Below are 22704 nucleotides of genomic sequence, written 5' to 3' on the forward strand. Positions count from 1 at the left end.
ATCTGGGGAGTGAATCAGAAAAATACAAGATAGATTGATTTCTCTCCTGCTCTTTCTCCCTCTCCCTCTCCTTCTCTCTCTCCCCTTTTCTCTCTCCCACTCTCCTCCTCTCTCACTCTTTTTTTTAAAGATCTATTTATTTATTTGAAAGGCACAGTTACAGAGAGGCAGAGGCAGAGGCAGAGGCAGAAGCTGAAGTCGAAGCCAAAGCCGAGGCAGAGAGAGAGAGAGAGAGAGAGAGGTCTTCCATCCGATGGTTCACTCTCCAAATGGCCTCAACTGCTAGAGCTGCACCAATCCGAAGCCTGGAGCCAGGAGCTTCTTCCGGGTCTCCCATGTGGGTGCAGGGGCCCAAGGACTTGGGCCATCTTCTACTGCTTTCCCAGGCCATAGCAGAGAGCTGGATCGGAAGTGGAGCAGCCGGATCTCAAACCGGCATCCATTAACCCTCTGTGCCACAGCGCCGGTCCCACTCTGACTTTCAAATAAATAAAATAAATCTTAAAAAAAGACTTTCTCCAGGGTATATTACAGTCAAACTGCCAAAAGTTAAGGACAAGCAGAGAATCCTAAAGGCATGACAGAAAAACATCAAGTTACATATAATGGAAAATCCATTGGACTGACAGAGACTTATCAGCAACAACCTACAAGTCAGAAGAGATTGGGGTGATACATATAAGATTCTGGAAAGAAAAAAACAAACTTTCAACCAAGAATATATATCCAGTGCAGCTATCTTTCAAAGTGAAGGAGAAATATAGTATTTCCCAGACAAGCAGAAACTAAGCAAATTTATCACCACTAGATTAGCCCTACATGGAATCGTGAAGTAAGTCTTAGATTAGAAGTAACCATCATGAGTACAGTATAAAATTCACTAACAGAGCAGGTACACAAAAGAGCAAAAGAAGAGAATCCAACCTACCGTGACAGAAAGCTACCAAAACATAAAGATAAATCATGAGAGACAGACGGACACACAGACTATAAAAGCAACCAGTATAAACACTGAAAGCACTTCCCCTCAGAACTGGAACACGGCAGGACGTCCCCCGCCACCACTCTGATCCGGTGCAGCATGGAAGTGTTAATGAGTGCAACTAGGGAAGAGAAAGAAATACAGAGTATTGACATGGGAAAGGATGATGTCAAATTATTGAGGTTGCAGATGACACGATGTTGTGCATGGAAAAACCCTAACACTCCACCATAAAGCTGTTAGAACTGATAAACCAATTCAGTAGTTACAAGATACAATCAACATACAAAAAACAGTGGACATTTTATACACTAATAATAATGTTGCTGAAAAGGAAATTGAAAGAGAAATCTCATTCACAGTAGCTTCAAAATTTAAATATTTAGAAATTTAACCGAAGTGAAAAATCTCTGCAATGAAAATTATACAACACTGATGCAAAAAGTCAAGGATACACACACAAAAAAGTAAAGCTACTCCTTGCTCATAGATTGGAAGAATTAATATTATCAAAATACTCATGCTGTCAAAGCTATCTATAAATTTAATGCAATCCCTATCAAAATACCAATGTCATTCTTTACCAAACTAGAAAAGTAAATCCTAAAATTCAAATAGAATCACCAAAGACCCAGAATAGCCAAAGCAAAACTGAAGGGGGAAAAAAGTCAAGCCAGAGGCAATACAATACCTGATTTCAAAGTTATAGGAACTAAAACAGCACGGTATCGGGGCTGGTGCTGCGGCACAGGAGGTAAAACTGCCATCTGCAAGTGCCAGAATCCCAAGTAGGTGCCAGCTCACGTCCCTGCTGATCTTCTTCTGATCCAGCTCTCTGCTAATGCACCCGGGAAAGCACGGGAGGATGGCCCAAGTGCTTGGTCCCCTGAGCCCACGTGGGAGACCTGGAAGAAGCTCCTGGCTCCTGGCTTCAGTCTGGCCCAGCCCTGGCCTCTTCTCCCTCTCTGTAACTTCATCTTTGAAAGGTAGAGGTTACAGAGAGGCAGAGGCAGAGGCAGAGAGAGAGAGAGAGAGAGAGAGAGGTCTTCCATCTGCTGGCTCATTCCCCAGATGGCTGCAATGGCCAGAGCTGTGCCCAACTGAAGCCAGGAGCCAGGAGCCAGGAGCCAGGAGCTTCTTCCGGGTCTCCCATATGGGTACACAGGCCCAAGGACTTGGGCCATCCTCTACTGCTTCCCCAGGCCATATCAGAGAGCTGGATCGGAAGTGGAGCTGCTGGGACTAGAAGCGGCACCCATATGGGACGCCAGCACTGTAGGCAATGACTTCACCCACTATGCCACAGCGCCAGCCCCAATAAATCTTTTTAAAGAAATACAAAAGAAAAAAGAAGATAGCATGGTGTTGGCAAAAAGAAAGGGGAAAAAAAGACATGTAGATCAATGGAAAAGAATAGAGAACCCAGGAATTAATCCATGTACATACAACTGATTTTTTTTAAAGATTTATTTATTTATTTATTTATCTATTTGAAAGGTAGAATTATAGACAGTGAGAGAGAAAGAAAGAGAGAGGGGCCTTCCATCTGTTGGTTCACTCTTCCAATGGCCACAAGAGCCAGAGCTGGGCAGATCCAAAGCCAGGAGCTAGGAGCTTCTTCCTGGTCTCCCATGTAGGTGCAGGGGCCCAAGCATTCAGGCCATCTTCTACCGCTTTCCCAGGTCAAAGCAGAGAACTGGATCAGAAGGGGAGCAGCTGTGACAGGAATCAGTGCTAATATGGGATGCCAGTGCCACAGGCAGCAGCTTTACCCACTATGCCACAGCGCTGGTCCCAGTCAACTGATTTTTGACAAAGGTGCCCAGAACACACACTGAAGACAGTGTCTTCAATAAATGGTGCTGGCAAAACTGAATATACATTTCCAGAAGAATGAAATTAGATCCCTACTGCTTATCATATACAAAAATCAACTCAAGATGTATCAAAAGCCTAAATGTAAGATCTGAAACCATGAAACTGACACAAGAAAACATAGGGGCTGCACTTCAATACATTGGTGTAGGCAATGACTTTTGGACAAGACCCCAAAAGCACAGACAACAAAAGCAAAACTAGACCAATGGGATTAAATAGAGGCCAGAAGCTTCTGCGTAGCAAAGGAAACAATGAATAGAGTTGAGACATCCAACAGAATGGGAGAAAATATTTGTGAGCTACTTACCCAAGAAAAGATTAACATCCAGAATATATCATAAGCTCAAAAATTTAGCAGCAAACAGCTAATCCACTTAAGAAATGGGCAAAGGACCTGAATTGATAATTCTCAAAAGAAGATATACAAATGACCAAAAACATACGAAAAAGTGTTCAATTTCACTAGCCATCAGTGGAATACAAAGTAGTCCTAGTTAGAGGGTAAGTAACCTGGTCCCCTTACCCATAATGGTAGCTTTGCATCTCCCTGTTTTCCCAATAAGCAGACTGCCCGTTTCACCATCAAATTACTGTACACATTCGTATTTCCCTAAATTCTTCACTCTAATCCATGATTTTTTTAAAAAAAAAATCGCCAATTCTTTTATAGAACTTCTTCAAGTTCTGAATCATCTGTCTTGCTTAAATCTTATCCACAGTAGTTCATATTAAATTTCCAGATTTTCTTTATTTAAAGCAACCTAGGAATTAAAGGCACTTGTGAATAAGTTTGAATACAAAATCCTACTGGATATTTGCAATTTTTAAAAGAATTTTCATATTTGCCTTATCTAAAACTCATTTTTAGCAACTCTTTCCAAAAGATACAACTTGGTTTTCATAGAATAAATTCTTTTTTCAAAATCACATTTTATTGTATATCATATTTCACTATATTACATTATCATAAATTGTAATATTATGGTAAGTACAAATAACATAAACCAGTTAGGGAACAAACTTAATTTTCATAAGCACATAATTCAGCTTTTTCATAGCTAAGATGTACATAGGCATATCCTAGTTTTTAAAAATGTTTGATTAGAAAAATGCTTAAACACAAAAACCACCAAAACTGAATGATGAACCCCATAAACTCATCACCAACTTCACCACCAACTATGCCATTCTCTATTTTTTTCTTCTATCTTATCCTAAAAAATACCTTTACTCAAAATTATTTCAAAATGTATCTCCAATAAAGTTTTCAGAATTATTAGCCACAATATTGTCATCATAATCAATAAAATGGATAACTTTTTTTTCAAGATTCATTTTAGGTTTTTGAAAGGCAGAGTTACAGGTAGATAGAGAAAGAGAGAGCGAGAGAGTGAGTGAGAGAGACAGAGAGAAAGACAGGTCTTCCATCAGCTGGTTCATTCCCCAAATGGCCGCAATAGCTGGCCAGAAGCTTTTTCCAGGTCTCCAACACGGGTGCAGGGGCCCAAGCACTTGGACCACTTTCTGCCCACTGGCAAGGAGCTGGATTAGAAGTGGAACAGCCAGGACTCGAAGCAGTGCCTCTATAGGATGCTGGCATCGCAAAGGGCAGCTTTACCAGCTATACCATAATGCAGGCCCTTTGATAATTTCTTAATATCAGCAAGTACCCAGCCTGTTTTCTTTTTCCCTAACTCAAAAATGTCTTGTGTAAGTTCATCTGTTCAAATAAGCATTCAAACACAGTCTACATTTTGTTGCCATGTATTTGAGTCTCTTTTAATGTTCTATTCTGGCCATTCAAATGTTGAAGAATCTGAGGTTGTTCTAGCAATCTTCCACATTCTGGATCTGGCTGAGTGCTTCTTGGTTTGCTCACGTGATATTCTACCACATAAATGGTAATGATCTAGAGTAGGGCTGTCCTAGAGGACTTCCCGTGATAACCCGGAAGTCCCACATCTGTATTGTCCAATGATAGCCACCAGCCACCTGAAAAGTGATTTATTAAGGTTACTAAGTGATTGTTTAATTCTTCATTTTAAACTTAAATGACCATAAGTGACCAGTGGCTATTGAATTGTAAACTCAAGGTCTAGAGACTTGATTAGATTCAGGTTTAACTATTTAATTTGTGGTGATGTGTATCACACATCAGGAGACGTATAATATGTATTTTCCTACATTTAAAGTGATGGTAAAATTGGGGGTTTAGGTAATGTTGGTTTCATGCATCTCTTATAAACCCATCATCCATATTTTATAACAGCTGCAGCACTGTGGAGATCTATTATTATACTGCTATTGCAAAATGATGCTTCTCTAATTCTATACTCTTTTGGCATTTCTTAGCTTTGCTTCTGGTGTGAAGGACTTTCTCTTATCACCTGCACAGTCTGTTAGTGAATGGCAGAATAAATGCTGGATCCTTCCACTATTTATCATTCTTAAAATGATATAATATCCTAGAAAGTTCCCAAGATGATCAATGAGGTTCATTTGTTTGTTTTTGGAATCATTACCAATTCATGGAGTTTTAAAATACTAGATCCCTTTTAATCAGTTGTAATTATCCTTTTTGAAGCTCAAATTATTCCTTCCCCCTCCTTTTTTTTTTTTTTTTGACAGCAAGAACCCTTTTATATCTCTCTCTCTTTTTTTTTTTTTTTTTTTTTTTTTTTGACAGGCAGAGTTAGACAGTGAGAGAGAGAGACAGAGAGAAAGGTCTTCCTTCCATTGGTTCACCCCCAAAATGGCCGCTACGGCTGGTCCACTGCGCTGACCTGAAGCCAGGAACCAGGTGTTTCCTCCTGGTCTCCCATGGGGTGCAGGGCCCAAGCACTTGGGCCATCCTCCACTGCATCCCCAGGCCACAGCAGAGAGCTGGACTGGAAGAGGAGCAACCGGGACAGAACCGGCGCCCCAACCGGGACTAGAACCCAGAGTGCCGGTGCCTCAGGCAGAGGATTTGCCTATTAGGCTGTGGCACCGGCAGCAAGAACCCTTTTAAAGCTGGATCCTGGGTACCCTTTAAAAAAAAAAAAGATTTATTTATTTTACTTGAAAGTCAGAGTTACACAGAGAGAGGAGATGCAGAGAGAGAGAGAGGGAAAGAGAGAGAGAGAGTCTTCCATCTGATGGTTCTCTCCCCAGTTGGCCGCAAACGGCCAGAGCTGCGCTGATCTGGAGCCTGGAGCCAGGAGCTTCTTCTGGGTCTCTCACGTGGGTGCAGGGGCCCAAGGACTTGGGCCATCTTCTACTGTTTTCCCAGGCTAAAGCAGAGAGCTAGACAGGAAGTAGAGCAGCCGGGTCTTGAACCGGCACCCATATGGGATGCCGGCCTTTCAGGCCAGGGCGTTAACCCACTGCGCCACAGCACCAGCCTCATGATCCTGGATACCTTTGACATAACATAGCATCACTGAGAACTTCAAAGTTTTCAGCCAGAACAACACAGTCCATGTTCATCTCATCCATTTCCTACTCCAAATCTGAATCCCATTATTTCTCCCAAGGAGCCTTGGTTTTTAGTGGAAAATATTTAGACACAATAATATATATGAGGTCTTCAAAAAATTCATGGAAAATACGTATTATAAGAAAACTATGCATAAATTTCAAAAATGGTTTTCATCAGAACAAAGACTTTAATTACATTTTTTCATGAACTTCTTGAAGTACCCTCGTATGATGTTAGTGGTTTCATTGCTGCAAACTTTTCAGTGGAAATAACTAGGAAATATTAATTTTTTAGAAAGAAAAAAGTATTGCATTCATATGGATATTTGAAATTCAAATTTTGAAAGTGTATTCACAATCCCTCTGTCCCATTCTTTTTATTCTTCCTGTAATACATTTTACTTTAAATTATGCTATAAGCATACATTACTACTTTTTTCCTTTAGAAGATCATTTATATTTTAGAGAAATTAAAATATAAAATTAAAAGTAAGTGAAATCCTTGGGGCCGGCGTTATGGCCCAGCAGGTTAATGCCCTGGCTTGAAGTGCAGGCATCCCATATGGGTACCAGTTCCAGACCCAGCTGCTCCACTTCCAATCCAGCTCTCTGCTGTGGCCTGAGAAAGCAGTAGAAGATGGCCCACGTGCTTGGGTCCCTGTACCCACGTGGGAGACCCGGAAGAAGCTCCGGGCTCCAGGCTTCGGATTGGCGCAGCTCTGGCCCACTGTGGCCATCTGGGGAGTGAACCAATGGAAGGAAGACCTTTCTCTCTGTCTCTCCCTCTCACTGTCTGTAACTCTACCTCTCAAATAAATAAATAAAATCTTTTTTAAAAAAAGTAAGTAAAACCCACCAATTTTATACCTTTTACTTTGTTTCTTTGTGTGGATATATGTTTCTACCTGGAACACATTTTTTTTCTACTGAAAAGCATCCTGTAATATTTATTATAATACAGGTCTTTTGGAGATGGATATTCTTAATCATCGTTTCCTCGTATATTTTTCCTGCCCTCTTCTCTCTTTCTTCTTCTCTGGAACTTAAATGTCACTTATGTTACACATGCTGGCCCACTGTTCTGGGACGCTGTGTTCTATTTTTCACCCTATTGTCATTGTATGCAAGTTTTCATGATTTCTTTTCACCCATCTTCAAGTTTGCTGATTCTTTCCTTGGCTGTATCAAGCCTCCTCTTGAGTCCTTCTGTTTTAGCCTGTTTTCTGTTGCCCTAACAGAATATCTGAGACTGGGTAATTCATAAAGAATTCATAAAGAGGCTTAGTTTGGTTCACAGTTCTGGAGGCTGGGAAGTTCAAGAGCATGGTGCCAGTGAGGGCCTTGTTTTGCTTCAACTCAACTCAGCTCACATGAAGAACTGAGTGCATACAGAGAAAAGTAGACCAAACCTCTGCACAGTCAGTCCATTCCTGTTATAAGGGCACGAATCCATTCATAAGGACTCTACCCTTACAGCTAGGCCCCACTTCCCAACGCTGTTGCATCGAGATAACAAGAACTTCAGGGGGAGGGGTGGTCTCCAAGCAAAGCATCATCAAAGGGATTCCTCATCTCTGTTACTGTGCTGTTCATTTCTAGTCTCTTCCTAGTATTATTTCTTATACTTCTCATCTTTCAGTTAAAGGTCTCCATTTGATCTTAGGTGTTTTCCACCTTTCTCACTGGAGCTTTTAACAATCATAGATTGTGTTTTTTTTTTTTTCAATTTCTTGCCCAGTGATTCTAATATCTATATCATACCTGAGTCTGGTTCTATTGGTTACTTTGTTTCTTAGAACTACATTGGTTTTTTGCTTGATTTTTCACATGACTAATCACTAGATATTTTGTGCAGATCAGTAGAGACTGGAGTTTTTATGCCTGAAAATGGCCTTTGCCTTGGATAAACCTTGAGTCTGCCTTTTAATCAATCTAGATTGAACTTTAGCTGAGATTTCAGTCTGTTGTTGCTATGATTATTCTAAGTGCATCACAGACTTCTTTTTTATTTATTTATTTTTGGACAGGCAGAGTTAGACAGTGAGAGAGACAGAGAGAAAGGTCTTCCTTTGCCGTTGGTTCACCCCCCAAAGGCCGCCGCGGCCGATGTGCTGCGGCCTGCGCACTGCGCTGATCTGAAGCCAGGAGCCAGGTGCTTCTCCTGTTCTCCCATGGGGTGCAGGGCCCCAGGACTTGGGCCATCTCCACTGCACTCCCGGGCCACAGCAGAGAGCTGGACAGGAAGAGGGGCAACCGGGACAGAATCCGGCTCCCCGGATGGGACTCGAACCCAGTGTGCCAGCGCCGCAGGCGGAGGATTAGCCTATTGAGCCATGGCGCCGTCCTACAGACTTCTTAAAACAATTTTTATTTATTTGAAAGGCAGAATGACAGAAAGAGGGGTACCAGAGAGAGAGAGAGAGAGAGAGAGACAGAGAAAGAGAGAAAGAGAGAAAGAGAGAGAGAGAGAGAGATCTACCTACTGTTTCATTCCCCAAATGGCCATAAAAGCTACAGTCGGGTCCAGCTGAAGCTGGGAGACAGGAACTCCACTCCAGTCTCCCACATGAGTGGCAGGGGCTCAAGTAGTTGGGTCATCATCTGCTGCCTTCCAAGGCACATCAGCAAGAAGTAGGATTGGAAGCAGAGCAGCAGGGTCTTGAGTCAGCACTCTGCTATGGGATGCTGGCATCATGAGCCGTGACTTAACCCACACTGCACCATAATGCTGGCCCCTACATTTCATCTTTCTCTAGAAATTTCTTGAGTTTCAAGTGGAGGCTAATTTCCCAGAGTTTCTCCTTGATGTCTACTGCATCCTCAGCCTTATGTCTTCTCTTTGTGTTGCCCTCGGGAGGGGTTTTCTCTCCATGACCTGCCCCTCTCTTGGCCACAGTCCACTGCCTTTCACTGTTAGCATGCTGGTAAGAGGCAGGAGGGCGGTCACAGTTATTCTGAGTAGACCCCAGTCTTAGGCAAGCACCGTGTCCCTGAGGATGCGGCCTTGTCAGTGTCCTTGCTCTTCTCCCAGTGTAGTTCTGGGATCAGTATGCCTAAGAAATCACCAAAATGCTTGTTCCAGGGAGAGAGAAGGAAGAACAATCTGGCAACACCAAATGAACTTCCCTGGGCAGCAGCCATCCGCCCCCCTGCACTGTAAGGGACACTTTCTCAGGACTCCGCCACTGAGCACCAGCTGAGGCTTATGGAACACCAGTGTGAGCTCCACCAGTATCTGCAGCCTTCAGCGACTCCCCATTCACACAGAGCCCCCATGACTTGTTAACCTGTTAACCGTTCTGGGTGGAGTCCTCTTGCCAGTGTCTGAGTATGCCCTAAGTAGATGCACGTGCCCTGCCTCCCTGCAGGGGCCTCTCTCCCCTTAGATTTTGGGCCACTTGGTTTCCCCAGAGACCTCAGCTCTCCGGTAGTTTCGAGCCCGTCCTGAACTTGCAGTTGATCAGGTTTCTGTTGTTCCGTTTATCTGGTTTCCTGCTCCCTTCCTGCTCTCCTGAACAGAAACCAACAGTCTCTGCAAATCATTTTAAATATCACAGGCTTTGTATTCAACTTATTTCATTGAGATTTGTGTCTCTTTCACACTGAATATCTTGGTTCCATGTGAAATTAACAAAATTATTTATGTACTTTGGCCTTCTGTATAATATACTGCATAATAGTTTCAAAACGACAGCACAACATTACTAACAGAAGACCAGTGATGCAATTTGAGATTTGTGTGTGTGTGTGTGTGTGTGCTTTGTTATTGGCACATACAAACAAACGTCTGCTTTAAAGTCTCTTGAAATAACTCTTTTCTATGCGATTATGCTGTAGACTTGGTAATCAGCTAAGCTCATATGCTTTAGTTGGTTTGCAAGTTTAAGAATTGCTTTCTCTCTCTGGTTTTGTTTGTTTTGTTTTAAGATTTATCCATTTATTTGAAAGGCAGAGTTACAGAGAGAGATATCTTCCATCCTCTGGCTCTCTCCCTGAACGGCCACAATGGCCAGGGCTAGGCCAGGCCAAAGCCAGGATCCAGGAGCTTCATCTGGTTTCCCATATGGGTGCAGGGGCCCAAGCACTTGGGCCATCTTCTGCTGCTTTCCAAGGCCCATTAGCAGGGAGCTGGATTAGAAGTGGAGCAGCTGGGACTTGTGCTGGCACCCATATGGGATACCGGCGCTGCAGGTGGCAGCTTACCTGGCCACACCACAACACCAGCGCCTCCTTTCTCCCTTTTTGATTTAATGCTTTGAAAGTATATAACAATATGGGTAGATCCAAAGCCAAAACTATAGCTAATATTCAAGAGAGAACTCATTTCCACACCAGCCCCTTCCTCTTTCTTCAGGGTTGTGTTTATTTTTTCATCACTTCCTTTTGAAATATAAGCATGTAAGAGAGCACTCATTTGGAAGAGACTTCTCCTTGTAGGCGACCAGCTCACCGTGGGCATGATTTAGAGAGAATGGTCAGTGTCCACTGGTCTGGCAAGTCGGCTAAGTGGCGTTTGGTTAATGTGCTTCCACTATCCTTTATAAAGCACAATGTTACCCCTCGGCAGATGGATTTCGTGATGATTTTCTATGTTACAAAGCTCAGCTACAGTCGGGGCTGGCGTTTCCAAGTCCTGGCTTGATGGGAGCTTTGCTGCCTTCCCACAGTTTCCATGGAGCCTCCTGACCTACATTCTTGGTGATTCCTCTAGCAGCATCGACAGAGGCTCAGGGCTCAGGCTAAGGCTGACATCGCAGGAAACTCTACAAAGCGATGGTTGTGCACAACCTGACTCCAGTTACCCCTGGATGGGAGCCAACACGGTCCTCCCTCCCACAGCTCCAAGCAAAAGTGGATTGCTTCCCCAAGCCCCCAGTCTTGACCTTATTCTAGTGCAAAATGTTTGAGTTACACCTTTGAAAAGGTCAGACAGGAAGCAGCTGCCTCCTGTCGCAGCTCGCCCAGCCTGACGCTTGCGGGTGCTTGTCTGCTTGCGGTCAGCCATGCGCCAGCCCCAGGAGAAGGAAGCCACCCTCACAGCACCCGCGCTGCATTGCCAGCTCCACACCAGCTTGCCTTTCACGTTTAACCTTTGGGGCGCAACCTCAGGGTTATCATTTTCCGAGCCTCTGGTCACTCCCACCCATATCCGGCCTGGCTCTCCAATTACTCCTCCCAGATGGAATCCTCTGCCTTTTTCCAAACCAAACCCCACTATGTTTCTCCTTTTCATTCAGCCGTCCCTGAGAGCGGGCGTGGGCATTTTTCTGCATTTCCTCTCAGCCTATTGCCTGGCTTCGCCTGCGCTGTGTATACTGGAGGGCTCTGCCAGCGTGGGCCTTCAGGGGACCTGAATTCCGCTGAATGAACTTCGAGTCATAATCCTCAGAGGGTGAGGAAGAGAGACATTCGAACTGCACCCCACACCAAGACTACCCCTCCCCAAAAGCCTCCAGCCCTCTCCTGCCTCTTCCACATGGCAATTCTTCCCACCTCCTGGGAGGTTGAGCTCCCAGGTCACCTCCTCCATGGGGCCCTCTCTGCTTGCAGCAGGCCTGTCCTTTGCAGGCTTATGTTTTGCTTTGTGTGGACAGGTCCACCAGAGCACACTGTGTTGTACTCTCTGTGGCCCTACAACAGCCTAGTGCAATGACTTTGGCAAATACCACTCCTCAGTATGGGATGCCCCTTTGGAGAGCTGCTCACTGCCAGTTCACGACCAGGACACAGGTTGTAGGATGTTTGCCACTGCCGACATTCTGGAATTATTCTGTGCTCTTCCAAAGAACCTCAACCCCCCTGTGTGGTTCTACTGGCTGCGGCTGCATTAGCACAAGCGTGGTAGTACAGCAGCTATACACAAGCTGCTGCTTGTGACGCTGGCAGCCCACGCTGGAGCGCCGGTTGGAATCCTGGCTGCTCCTCTTCCGATCCAGCTTCTGCTAATATGCCTGGGAAAGCAGCGGAAGATGGCCCACATGCTTGGACACCTGCACCCATGTGGGAGATTTGGATGAAGCTCCTGGCTTCTGGCTTTGGCCTGGCCCAGCCCTGGCTGTTGCAGCCATTTGGGGAGTGAATCAGTAGACAGAGAATCTCTCTGTCTCTCCTCTCTCTGTAACTCTGCTTTTCAAATAAATAAGATAAATCTTTAAAAAAAAAATGAGTCACAGAGCATCTGCATTCAGATACAATTCCATATGAATATTCAAACTCTAGCCTATTCCATTAAAACAAAAGGCAAATCTCTAACCATCAACGGCACCCAGGACTCTTCAGATCTTCCATCAAACTTTGACACTTTCCTTCTCAAAGTACAGCTGGAGTTTCTGAGGATACTGGTTTGTTGAGCATCTACTCTGTGCCTGGAAATGTGTGAAGCATTGGAATTAAAGAGCTCAAGAAGACTTGCAGCTTCCCTCTGCGAGCTTATAGTCAGTGGCAGAGGGAAGCAAAAGCACAGAAAACTACAGTAGTTGTGCTGAGAGCCCAGACAGAAAAAAGGCATCCTAGGGGCCAGCACCATGGTGTAGTAGGTTAAGCTTCCACCTGCGGTGCCGTATCCTATAGAGGTTCATGTCCCAGCTGCTCCTCTTCTGATCCAGCTCCCTGCTAATGGCCTGGGAAGGCCGCAGAGCATGGCCCAAGTGCTTGGGCCCCTGTACTCTTGTGGGAGACCTGGAGAAAGCTCTTGGCTCCTGATCAGCCCAGTCCCGACCATTGCGACTATCTGGGGAGTGAACCAGTGGATGGAAGACCTCTCTGTCTGTAACTTTCCCATTCAAAGAAATAAATCTTTTTTTTAAAGGCATCCTAGAGAAGCTTTCTCTGCTGACACAAAGGACAAGAAATTAGGTGAATGGGCATTGGGGAGGGGTTTGAGGGATGGAGGAGGAAGTACTGTTTTTAGGCAGAACAAACAGCTAGCGCTTGAAGGATAGACTGGGGACTGTGATGGCATGTCTGTGGCTTGGCAGAGAGGTGCTGCAGGAGCCACATGCACGGCTATCAATCACTCTGATTCTGTCTGCCATCTTGTGGAAAGCTCTGCCAAGCATAATGGAATATTCTTTGCAGCGAGATTGAATTTTCACTGCCTTTCAACTCTGCAAATCTGATATCAGCCAACTGATAGAGGCTCCCGCCCTCCTCTTGGTAACTGATGCCTACAGAAAATCTGCATTTTAATATCATTGTGTTTGAAAAAGTATCCCCGGCAAATCTGAAAAAATCATTCCCAGCATTGTAAAACAGGACCAGAACCTGCTTCCCAGCCCACTTGCCTTTTATATACGGATGGATTGGAATCTTCAGAGGAATTGGATTCAGCCCCTCCTGTCACAGAGAATAATGGGCCTTCTATTTGCTCTTGACATGCCTTATTTTATGAACCAAGACTGAGTGGCCTCAACAGAAAATTGATTCTGAAAGCTAACTGTTGTCAGAATAAAACTATTTTAAATAAAAATAAATCACTTTGGACAGGCATTCTCCAGAATTCAATTGTTTTTTTTTTTTTTTAGTCATTCTTATGGCAGGTGGGTTTCTTTCATCACAGGCAGGAAAGGGTGGATATTTTGCAGCTAGTTCATCCAGGCAGACACATCAGGAATACAACATATCCAGTACTAGGTGACTCAAGAGAGAATCCATGAGGTTTCTTCTGACTGTGGTGAGTGACTAGTAACCTTGGCCTTGGAAAATGTCCAACCCAAACCATCTGGGATGCATGGGGCCTTTAAGGTTCCACAATGCCCCATGGCCAACCCCAAACAGCCTCCCCGGCCAGCCCTGGTTCTTAGCCAGACTCCCTGGGACTCTTCTCTGTGGTCTACCCAGGCCAGGCCCATTTGAGTGGGATCCTAGCTATGTACCTGTTCATGTATCCCTAAAAGTTCACGTGCACCTGTCCATGATGGGAACTGTCCTCAGTGAGCACCCAGATGACAATGAACACACTGATCAGAGTCAGAGAATACTCTCTCTAATTTTTCCTCTTCACATCCCATCAGAAAACAAAACCTAGATGATCAAACTGAGGAAGGAAATTCTGATACCTGCTATAGCACAGATGAACCTTGAAAATCTTAAGTTCAATGAAGTGATACAGACATCAAAGGACAAACACCCTTCCAATAAAAGTCCATATCTGAGGATTTTTGTGTTAGTATTGGGCATAAGCTAAAGTTTGAGAATTATTGTTCAGAGGCTCAAATGCTGTATTTTCCAGGGTGGGTACAACATTTGGCCTGGAAGTTAAGGTGATGCCTGCGATACCCACATCCCATTTTGGAATGCCTGAGTCCATGTCCTGGTTCTGCTACCCATTCCACCTTCCTGCTAATGCAGACGCTGGAAGGCAGCAGTGATGATTCATGTAATCGGGTTCCTGCCACCCATGTGGGAAGCTTGGGTTGAGCTCCTGGCTCCTGGCTTGCTCCCCATACAGAATGATTCCTCCAGGAGGACACAGATGTTGTCTTGTTCACAGGCATCTAAAATAGTTCCCGACATGCAGCATGTGTTCAATAAACCTCTCAATGGATGAAGAGCACTCATGTATTAATGAACTGTGACTAAGATAGCATTGACAGCACTACCCTACACATCACACAAGGCTCCCTATATCACCTGCTAGATCAGAAATATTGGAATTCAAAGCTGGAGGTAAAAATACCACATGACCTAAGCAACCAAAATTGTTCTCAGATCATCAGAATTTGGAAATGCATCCAGCTCTCTTCACTTTAGCTTCTAGCAAAGAAAAGTCCAATCAAACTTTCATCTCTAGCAGCTGAATTAGCCCAGATGATCTGCATATTCTTTTGAGTGGTTTTAATTTTCTGTGGCTGCTTTCCCCTCCCAAATTTTTTAAATTTTGCTGTAGTTTATTCTGGTGAGTGTCTCATCTCAGAGACTTTTAAGAATGACTTGGCAGATCTGGAGGATTTTTGCTGAAATTATCTGAGGACCTATGACCTATCCATGATGAAGGTCCCATGGGTGTTCTTGCCCTGTTTCCTCAGCTCTTTTCTTAGTGTGTGCTGAGAAGTGCAAAGGCAGGTGGCATAGACTCAATATTTCAGTGCTGTGGAGGTCAAGAGTAAGAAATACAATCATGGGGCCAGCGCCGTGGCTCACTTGGTTAATCCTCTGCCTGCAGCGCCGGCATCCCATATGGGCACCGGGTTCTAGTCCTGGCTGCTCCTCTTCTGCTCCAGCTCTCTGCTGTGGCCCAGGAGGGCAGTGGAGGATGGCCCAGGTCCTTGGGCCCCTGTACCCGCATGGGAGACCAGGAAGAAGCAACTGGCTCCTGGCTTCTGATCAGCACAGTTCCAGCCGTGGTGGCCATTTTGGGGGGGTGAGCCAACGGAAAGAAGACCTTTCTTTCTGTCTCTCTCTCTCACTGTCTAACTCTATCTGTCAAATAAAAAAAATAATAAAAATTTTAAAAAAAGAAATACAATCAGAGATAGTCATGGAGTAGATAAAGCGTTGAGATGGAGGGAAATATTATGCATGGATTGTGAAGAAGAGATAGCTTTAACCACACCCTCTGGTTAGTTCCTTTCAACCTGGCTTCTCCTAGACAAAGAGCACATAGACCATGCAGCCCATGTTGGGGAAACTGCCCTACCACAGAGTCCTCGAGGAGTAGGAAGTAAGTACCTCCCTGGTGCAGGCACGCAGAGTAAAACAGCCTCCTCCCTGCGTCCTGTGCTGTACACTCCTGACTCTTGTACACTATACCAGCTCAAATTGGGTTTTCCAGTCAGACAGTGATATTGATACACTGACAATAGCATGCATTCTAGTATGAAAGATTGGGCTTAAATCCTGTCTCTCCCTGTATCAGGTCCACAGCCTTACACAAACTACTTAATGTCTCAGAGCCCCAGTCTTCTCATCTGCAGTGTGGGGCTGGTGTCTGCATATCAGGTTTGGAGAATGATTACAAGTTGGGAATCTCTGGTGGTTGGTCCTGATTATGCCTGGTCTGTGGCACAGGAGCTAAGGAAGTGGATGTGAAGAAGAGCATCATTGCTTCTCTTCACTGGCAGAAGTAAGGGTGGCCTTGCCCTACAGGTTTGGAGTCTACATTTCAGGACAGGACCCATTTCAAGTGTGCTGTCCTTCTGCCATATACATTATACCTTGAGTTGGAAATTCCAGCATTTAAAAATTCGTTTTTTATTTGAAAGGCAGAGATACAGAGACAGAGAAAGACAGAGATCTTCCATCCACTGGTTCACTCCTCACATGCCTACAACAGCCAGGGTTGGGCCAAATTAAAGACACAGGCACTGGAAACCCACTCCAGGTCCCCCATATGAGTGGCAGGGACCCAGCTACTTGAGCTCTTATCACATCCCCCCACGGTCTGCATTAGGAGGAAGCAGAGGCAGGACTCAAACCCAGGCATTCCTAGGGGATACAGATTTCTTTTTTATTGTTGTCGTTGTTGTTTTTGACAGGCAGAGTGGACAGTGAGAGAGAGAGACAGAGAGAAAGGTCTTCCTTTTGCCGTTGGTTCACCCTCCAATGGCTGCCACAGCCAGCGCACCACGCTGATCTGATGGCAGGAGCCAGGTGCTTATCCTGGTCTCCCATGCGGGTGCAGGGCCCAAGCACTTGGGCCATCCTCCACTGCACTCCCGGGCCACAGCAGAGAGCTGGCCTGGAAGAGGGGCAACCGGGACAGAATCTGGCACCCCGACCGGGACTAGAAACCGGTGTGCTGGCGCCACAAGGCAGAGTATTAGCCTATTGAACCATGGCGCCGACCTTGGGGATGCAGATTTCTTAACTACTAGGCCAAATGCCACGTCTACCTCGGAAATTCTGGAATTTGAACATGCAAAGAATGATTCTCAAACCACAGCTTATGCCTAATACTAACACAAAAGTCTTCACATATGGACTTTTGTTGTTCTGATTGTAAAATAGTGTAAAAAGTATGTTTCGTTCATTATTGTAATGACCTTCTATTCTGAGGGAGGAGCAGATTTTCACAGGGTCTGGCCAGGACCCCCACCATGTGGGGTTCTTGGGGCTTCCCATACCCATCCCAGGTTCACACTCCTCCTCCCAGCCATCCACATGGTCCCCTTCCAGGTCCAGCATAGCTCCAGGGGCTGGGTAGACCATTTGACTCCCTGGTATTTCATATCCCAGACGTATTTGCATTTCAGTGGAGCCAATTAAAATGCTTTATTCCAGGGCATTGAGTTTATGAAATCAAGTTAGTGTGTTATGATCAACATTTAAGAAAATAACAAATAAAACAGCATAGAAAACTCTCAGAAAATATCACTGTGCCGAGCAAGGAATAAGAATAAGTCTAGTTCATGAAACTTTGGGTTTTGTTGTAGGTTTGGTAAATGAGGTCAGTATCTACAATATATTTCTTACTGCTGTGGATCTTTTCTTAGTTTTTACTAACAGAAAGATCTCTACAATGAAAACTATGAAACATTAAAGAGAGAAATAGAAAAAGGTACCAAAAAAAAATGGAAAAAATCTTCCATGTTCGTGGATTGGAAGAATTAATATCATTGAAATGTCCATATTACCCAAAGCAACTTACAGATTCATGGGATTCCAATCAAAATATCAAGGACTTTCTCAGATCTAGAAAAAAATGATGCTAAAACTCATATGGAAATACAAGAGACTCCAAGTAGCTAAAGCAATCTTAAACAAAAACAAACAAACAAACAAAGCCAGAGGCATCACAATACCAGACTTCAAGACATACTACAGGGCAGTTATAATCAAAACCGCCTGGTACTGGCACAAAGATACACATACAGACCAAAGGAACAGAATAAAAACCCCAGAAATGTGTGGATTCATGCATGCACAACCAACTAATCTTTGACAAACGAGCTAAAATCAATCTGGAGAAAAGACAATCTCTTCAACAAATGGTGCTGGGAAAATTGCGTCTCCGCGTGCTGTTGCTCTTAACCAAAATGGGTTAAAAGCCACTACAGAAACCATGCCCCTGTACAGTGTCTTTGATGCAGAAGCTAGAACACCATCAAGTCATACATAGGCCCCCCTCATCGCCAGCTGCCTTCCCTTAGCCTAAAGTTTCCTTGCCCTGCTTTTACGATCACAAATCCCTTTCTTACTCAAATCCACTCACTGAATTGAGAGAGTTGTGTAGACAGCTCTGCAGGGGTCCCTGAGCACAAGACTGAGTCATCATTTATCTCCCTGTCGATAATATCTTGATGTTGGGTCTTGTCTTGAGGGATTTCTTTTCCAGGAACCCCAGGTGCCAAGCAAAAGGTAACTCCCACCAGCAGGCACATCCAGATTGAATGTGGAGCTCACTTTGCTGTCACCAAAATTCCCTAACGAACACAATATCCTTGACCAATCGAAGGAGGGCCCTGAGCACTGCACACCAAACAGGGCCATGGACATGAGCTGAACACACCCCCTCTGCCCCAGCTTCAACCTGTAGGAAGTTTTACCCCATCCCTCAGGGAGTCTGGGAATTAAGCAATAACTGCCTGACTCCTTGCTCTGTCCTTGCAATAAACAACTATTTTCTTCTTTTAAACTTTTATTTATTTATTTGAAAGGAAAGTGATATAAAGAGGGAGAGGTAGAGAGAGACACAGAGAGAGAGATTTTCCATCTGTAGATTCACTCCCAAAAATGGCCACAACAGCTGGAGCTGGGCCAGGCCAAAGCCGGTCACCAGGAACTCCATCTTGGTCTCCCACGTGAGTGGCAGGAACACAAGTATTTGGGCCATCATCTGCTGCTTCTCAGATGTGCTGGCAGAAAGCCAGATCAGAAGTGGCAATGGGACACAATCCCAGGCACTCCAATATGGGAATGCAGGCATCCCAGGCCCTGGCTGAACCCGCGATGACACAATACCTGGCCCATATACCTGCTTCCTTCCACCACTGAGGTGTCACTAATTGGCTTGCTGAGCATTGGGTGAGCAGACCCAGTTTTAGGGGTTCTATAGCAATTCCTCCAACCAGTTTTGGGAGTGTTCTATCAAACCCTCTTCCGGCAAGAGAGGAACAGACAAGAGGCCTGAGGTTCTGTGGGCAGAGCCAGTATTGGGAGGAAGGGAGCAAGGCCCTGGAGTCACAGTTAACATGCAGACCTGCTTTCCCTTAACCTAAGGCACAAAGGACATCCAGAAAGCATTCACACGAGACCAATGGTATTCTCTGCAATGCTCCAGAGATAGAATCAAGACAAAGAAACCTCAAGCGCACCCATGTCACTGGGGGAGGCACACCCCTGAGCAGAGCCCAGCTGGCTGTGATGAATGCTAGAACAGAGGCGAGTTTGGACTCACTTCGGGGGAGAAGGGGGCTCATTCTACAGATGGCTGGCTGTGCTGTTTCTGTGGGCTGCCATAACAAAGCGCCATGAACTGGGAGCCCGAGAGCCACAGGAGAGATTGTCTCGCAGCTTTATAGAGGCCAGATGTCTGGAATCAAGGTGTCAGCAGGGCCGAGCTCTCTCCAAGGGCGTTAGGAAAGCACCTGTGCCAAGTTCTCCCCTAACTTCTGTAGGAAGAGGAAACTGCCTAAGCGTTGCTAAGAGCCTCCTGCACCTCACCTTCAGGAGTGCCCAGGATGTGCCAGGTGCTCTCACCTGCAGCATCTTGCTGACTCCTCACAAGGATATTATCATTTCTGTTTCTATGCTATGGCTATGGAGGCCCAGAGAGGTCAACTTTTCTTGACAAAGACACACAGCTGGTAAGGAACAGAGATAAAATGCAAGCCTTGATGTTATTGACATCAATGTTGTCTCAAGGTTCTTTCCTGATTATACTACAGTGAAAGGCATGTCCCAAGAAAACCATACACAATTGGCCCCTGTAACCATGGTGTCTGTGTCTGTGGATTCAACCCACCACAGATCAAAAACGTTTTGCAAATTAAATTGCATATAGATGGATGTATACAGACCTTTTTTCTTGTTATTATTCCCCAAACAACAAAACAACTATTTTGTGGTCACACTCATGTCCTATACCCAACCCCTCCTTAACCCACAGGAACCACTAAGCTATCTCCATTACTATAATTTTGTCAATTCAATAATTTTGTATGAATGAAATCATACATGTTACAAGAAAACCAACTAGATCGCATGCACAGTATATGAGGTGTTGTAAAGTAATCCAGAGACGATGTAAAGTACACAGGAGGATCATGTAGGTTACACGCAAATCCCACACCATTTTTAGACAGGAGACTTGAGCATGGCGGATTTTGGTATCCTTAGGGTCCCGGAACCAATCTCCCACAGATGAAGCTGGGCGCCTGTGTTGCATCACAGTTGCGTCCTCCTCACAGCCATTCGGCAGGGCTAGGGCTGATTGCTCTGCTCCTGTCCCCGCCCTCAACCCTGAGACCACTCACCCGGGAAGGGAGTTAGGGGCTGCAAGTGGGGGCTAGAAGAAATCTAAACGGAGCCCAGAACCCCAGAATAGCCAATCTGGAAGGGTGGCCAGAGCCCTTACGCTCTCTGTCCTGAGAGGGGCTCCAAGGGAGGGTGGTGACTGGCCCACAAATCCACAGCTGGCCACGGCCCTGCACCAGGATCCCAGGACCCTTTTGTGTGGCTAGTATGCCAAACTGACACACGTGTGCAGTGGAAATAGTCATTTAAATGATTCCCACTGGGGTAACACACAGCCAGTTGAACCCCCCCCCCAGGTTAGGCCAAGCCTTAGCGATTTGACAGCAGGCCAATCAGTCATGCAACATTAATGGCCATGGCACAGCCCACGGGGCGCTGTGGGGATAGCAAGGAAGCGGGAGACAGGCTGCCCCGAACACTGCCCAGCCTCATCACCAGGGAAATGACTGACAGATGGGCAAAGACAGCAAAACGGCCTCAAACCGCAGGCCTGAAACCAGAAAATAAAGGAAATGAAGGGACGAGCCATCAAATGAATTGGGAGCTCCTAACCAGGATCAGGTGACCAGAATGGGGGTGGGGCGGCGCTGAGCCTCCGTTTACTCTTCTATGATTGAGAAGGAGTTCTCCCGCCTTCTGCCCTGGCATTATTGGAATGCCCGAAGAAGGACGACATACACTGTGATATAAATGACCCAAGACACCCACGTTCACCAATCTCCTGCTCGTGACTGGCTGGAGGCGTCCAGCGTCCAGCAAAGCCATCGGTCACATCCAGCACAGACGCTCTCTCTGGCTGTCCCTAAGCCGCTGGATGCCTGGGTCCAAGGCACAGCTGGAGAGAATCCTCCCGTTTCCAGCCTCAAATGGAGCTAAGCACCTAGATACATGAAATCATTTAGTGTATATGAAGATTTTACTTTTCAATGGGGATTTTCGTATGGGATCATAATCATACTTTTTAAAAATTACTGAGAAATTATTTGTGGTCATCCAAATGCCCTGGAAGCCCTGTTAGCTCATCTATAAAGACGAGAGTAAGTGGCAGACGCAGGATGCAAGCTCTGACTCCCAAGCCCACACCCTCCCCGCCGGCTGCTCTGCAGACTCCGTCCTCACTTCCCCTGCCGCGGAGCCTGGGAGGCCTGGGGAGGCGGTGATGGAGTCTCTGGGGACCACCCGGGCCACTGCTCAGCGTGCACCCCGTGAACCACGCTGTGCACGGGTGGGGAGCAATTTCCCAGCGGGCGTGCAAGCCTCGGGGCGCTCCCGCACGGAAGCTCCGGCTCAGCTGCGCTCACCTTCAAGTCTTTGGCGGCTGACTGGGCGAAGGCCTTCTTGCCTCCCGTGGAGGACTTGGAGGAGGGCGAGGAGAGACCCTGGGCGCGGTGGGGCTTCAGGTCGCTGAGGCTGCTGAGGTACTTCTTACGCAAAGCCAGCAGCTCCTGCAGGTACTGCAGGCAGGCCTGGGTGCCCGAGGGCATCCACGCGCGGTCCTCCTCCTGCTGCAGGCAATGCAGGCTCGTGTCCACGCTGCTGGTGCTTTTGTGTTTTTTTAAGGACTCGCTGAATTTCTCCCCGTGGTCCCCGACCACATACATGGAGCTGCTTCGGATCAGCCTCACGGCGGGGCTGGTGCCGTCGTAGCAGGGCCCCTCAGCCGCCGCCTTCCTCTGCGGGCTGGAGTTGAAGAGCGAGTGGATCTTTCTGAGCATGGTGCTCAGTTTCCGGCAGTGGGCACCTTCCAGCTGCCTGGGCCACTTGATCTAGGCAAGGGTGGAGGCGGCGGCAGGCAGGCCTCACGCCATCTGCCGTCCAGGAGCCTCTGCTCTCCGGGGTCCCGGCTCAGTCAGGTGTGGCACCTGCAGGTCTCTCATGAGGATGCCATGAACAAGCTGACGACAGAGGCAGCGTGCTATGAGCGAACTAACAGCAAGAGCGCAGGTTGGCCTGCTGGCCATGTGATGCCA

General features: G+C 46.0%; 1 protein-coding gene across 1 annotated transcript in view; it reads right to left on the reverse strand.

Annotated features, from left to right (window-relative positions):
* C9H13orf42 (chromosome 9 C13orf42 homolog) overlaps positions 1 to 22496 on the reverse strand; it is a 41180-nt gene extending 18684 nt beyond the window's left edge. The window contains exon 1 of the mRNA XM_051832228.3: positions 22036 to 22496. Within this exon, the coding sequence (XP_051688188.2) occupies positions 22036 to 22449 (414 nt within the window). The 5' untranslated portion in view covers positions 22450 to 22496. The remainder of the gene's footprint in view (positions 1 to 22035) is intronic.
* Between the last annotated feature and the right edge of the window lie 208 nt (positions 22497 to 22704).

Source organism: Oryctolagus cuniculus, chromosome 9, assembly GCF_051225735.1.
Source record: "Oryctolagus cuniculus isolate XC-2025 breed Fujian yellow rabbit chromosome 9, ASM5122573v1, whole genome shotgun sequence".
NCBI classification, from domain to species: domain Eukaryota; kingdom Metazoa; phylum Chordata; class Mammalia; order Lagomorpha; family Leporidae; genus Oryctolagus; species Oryctolagus cuniculus.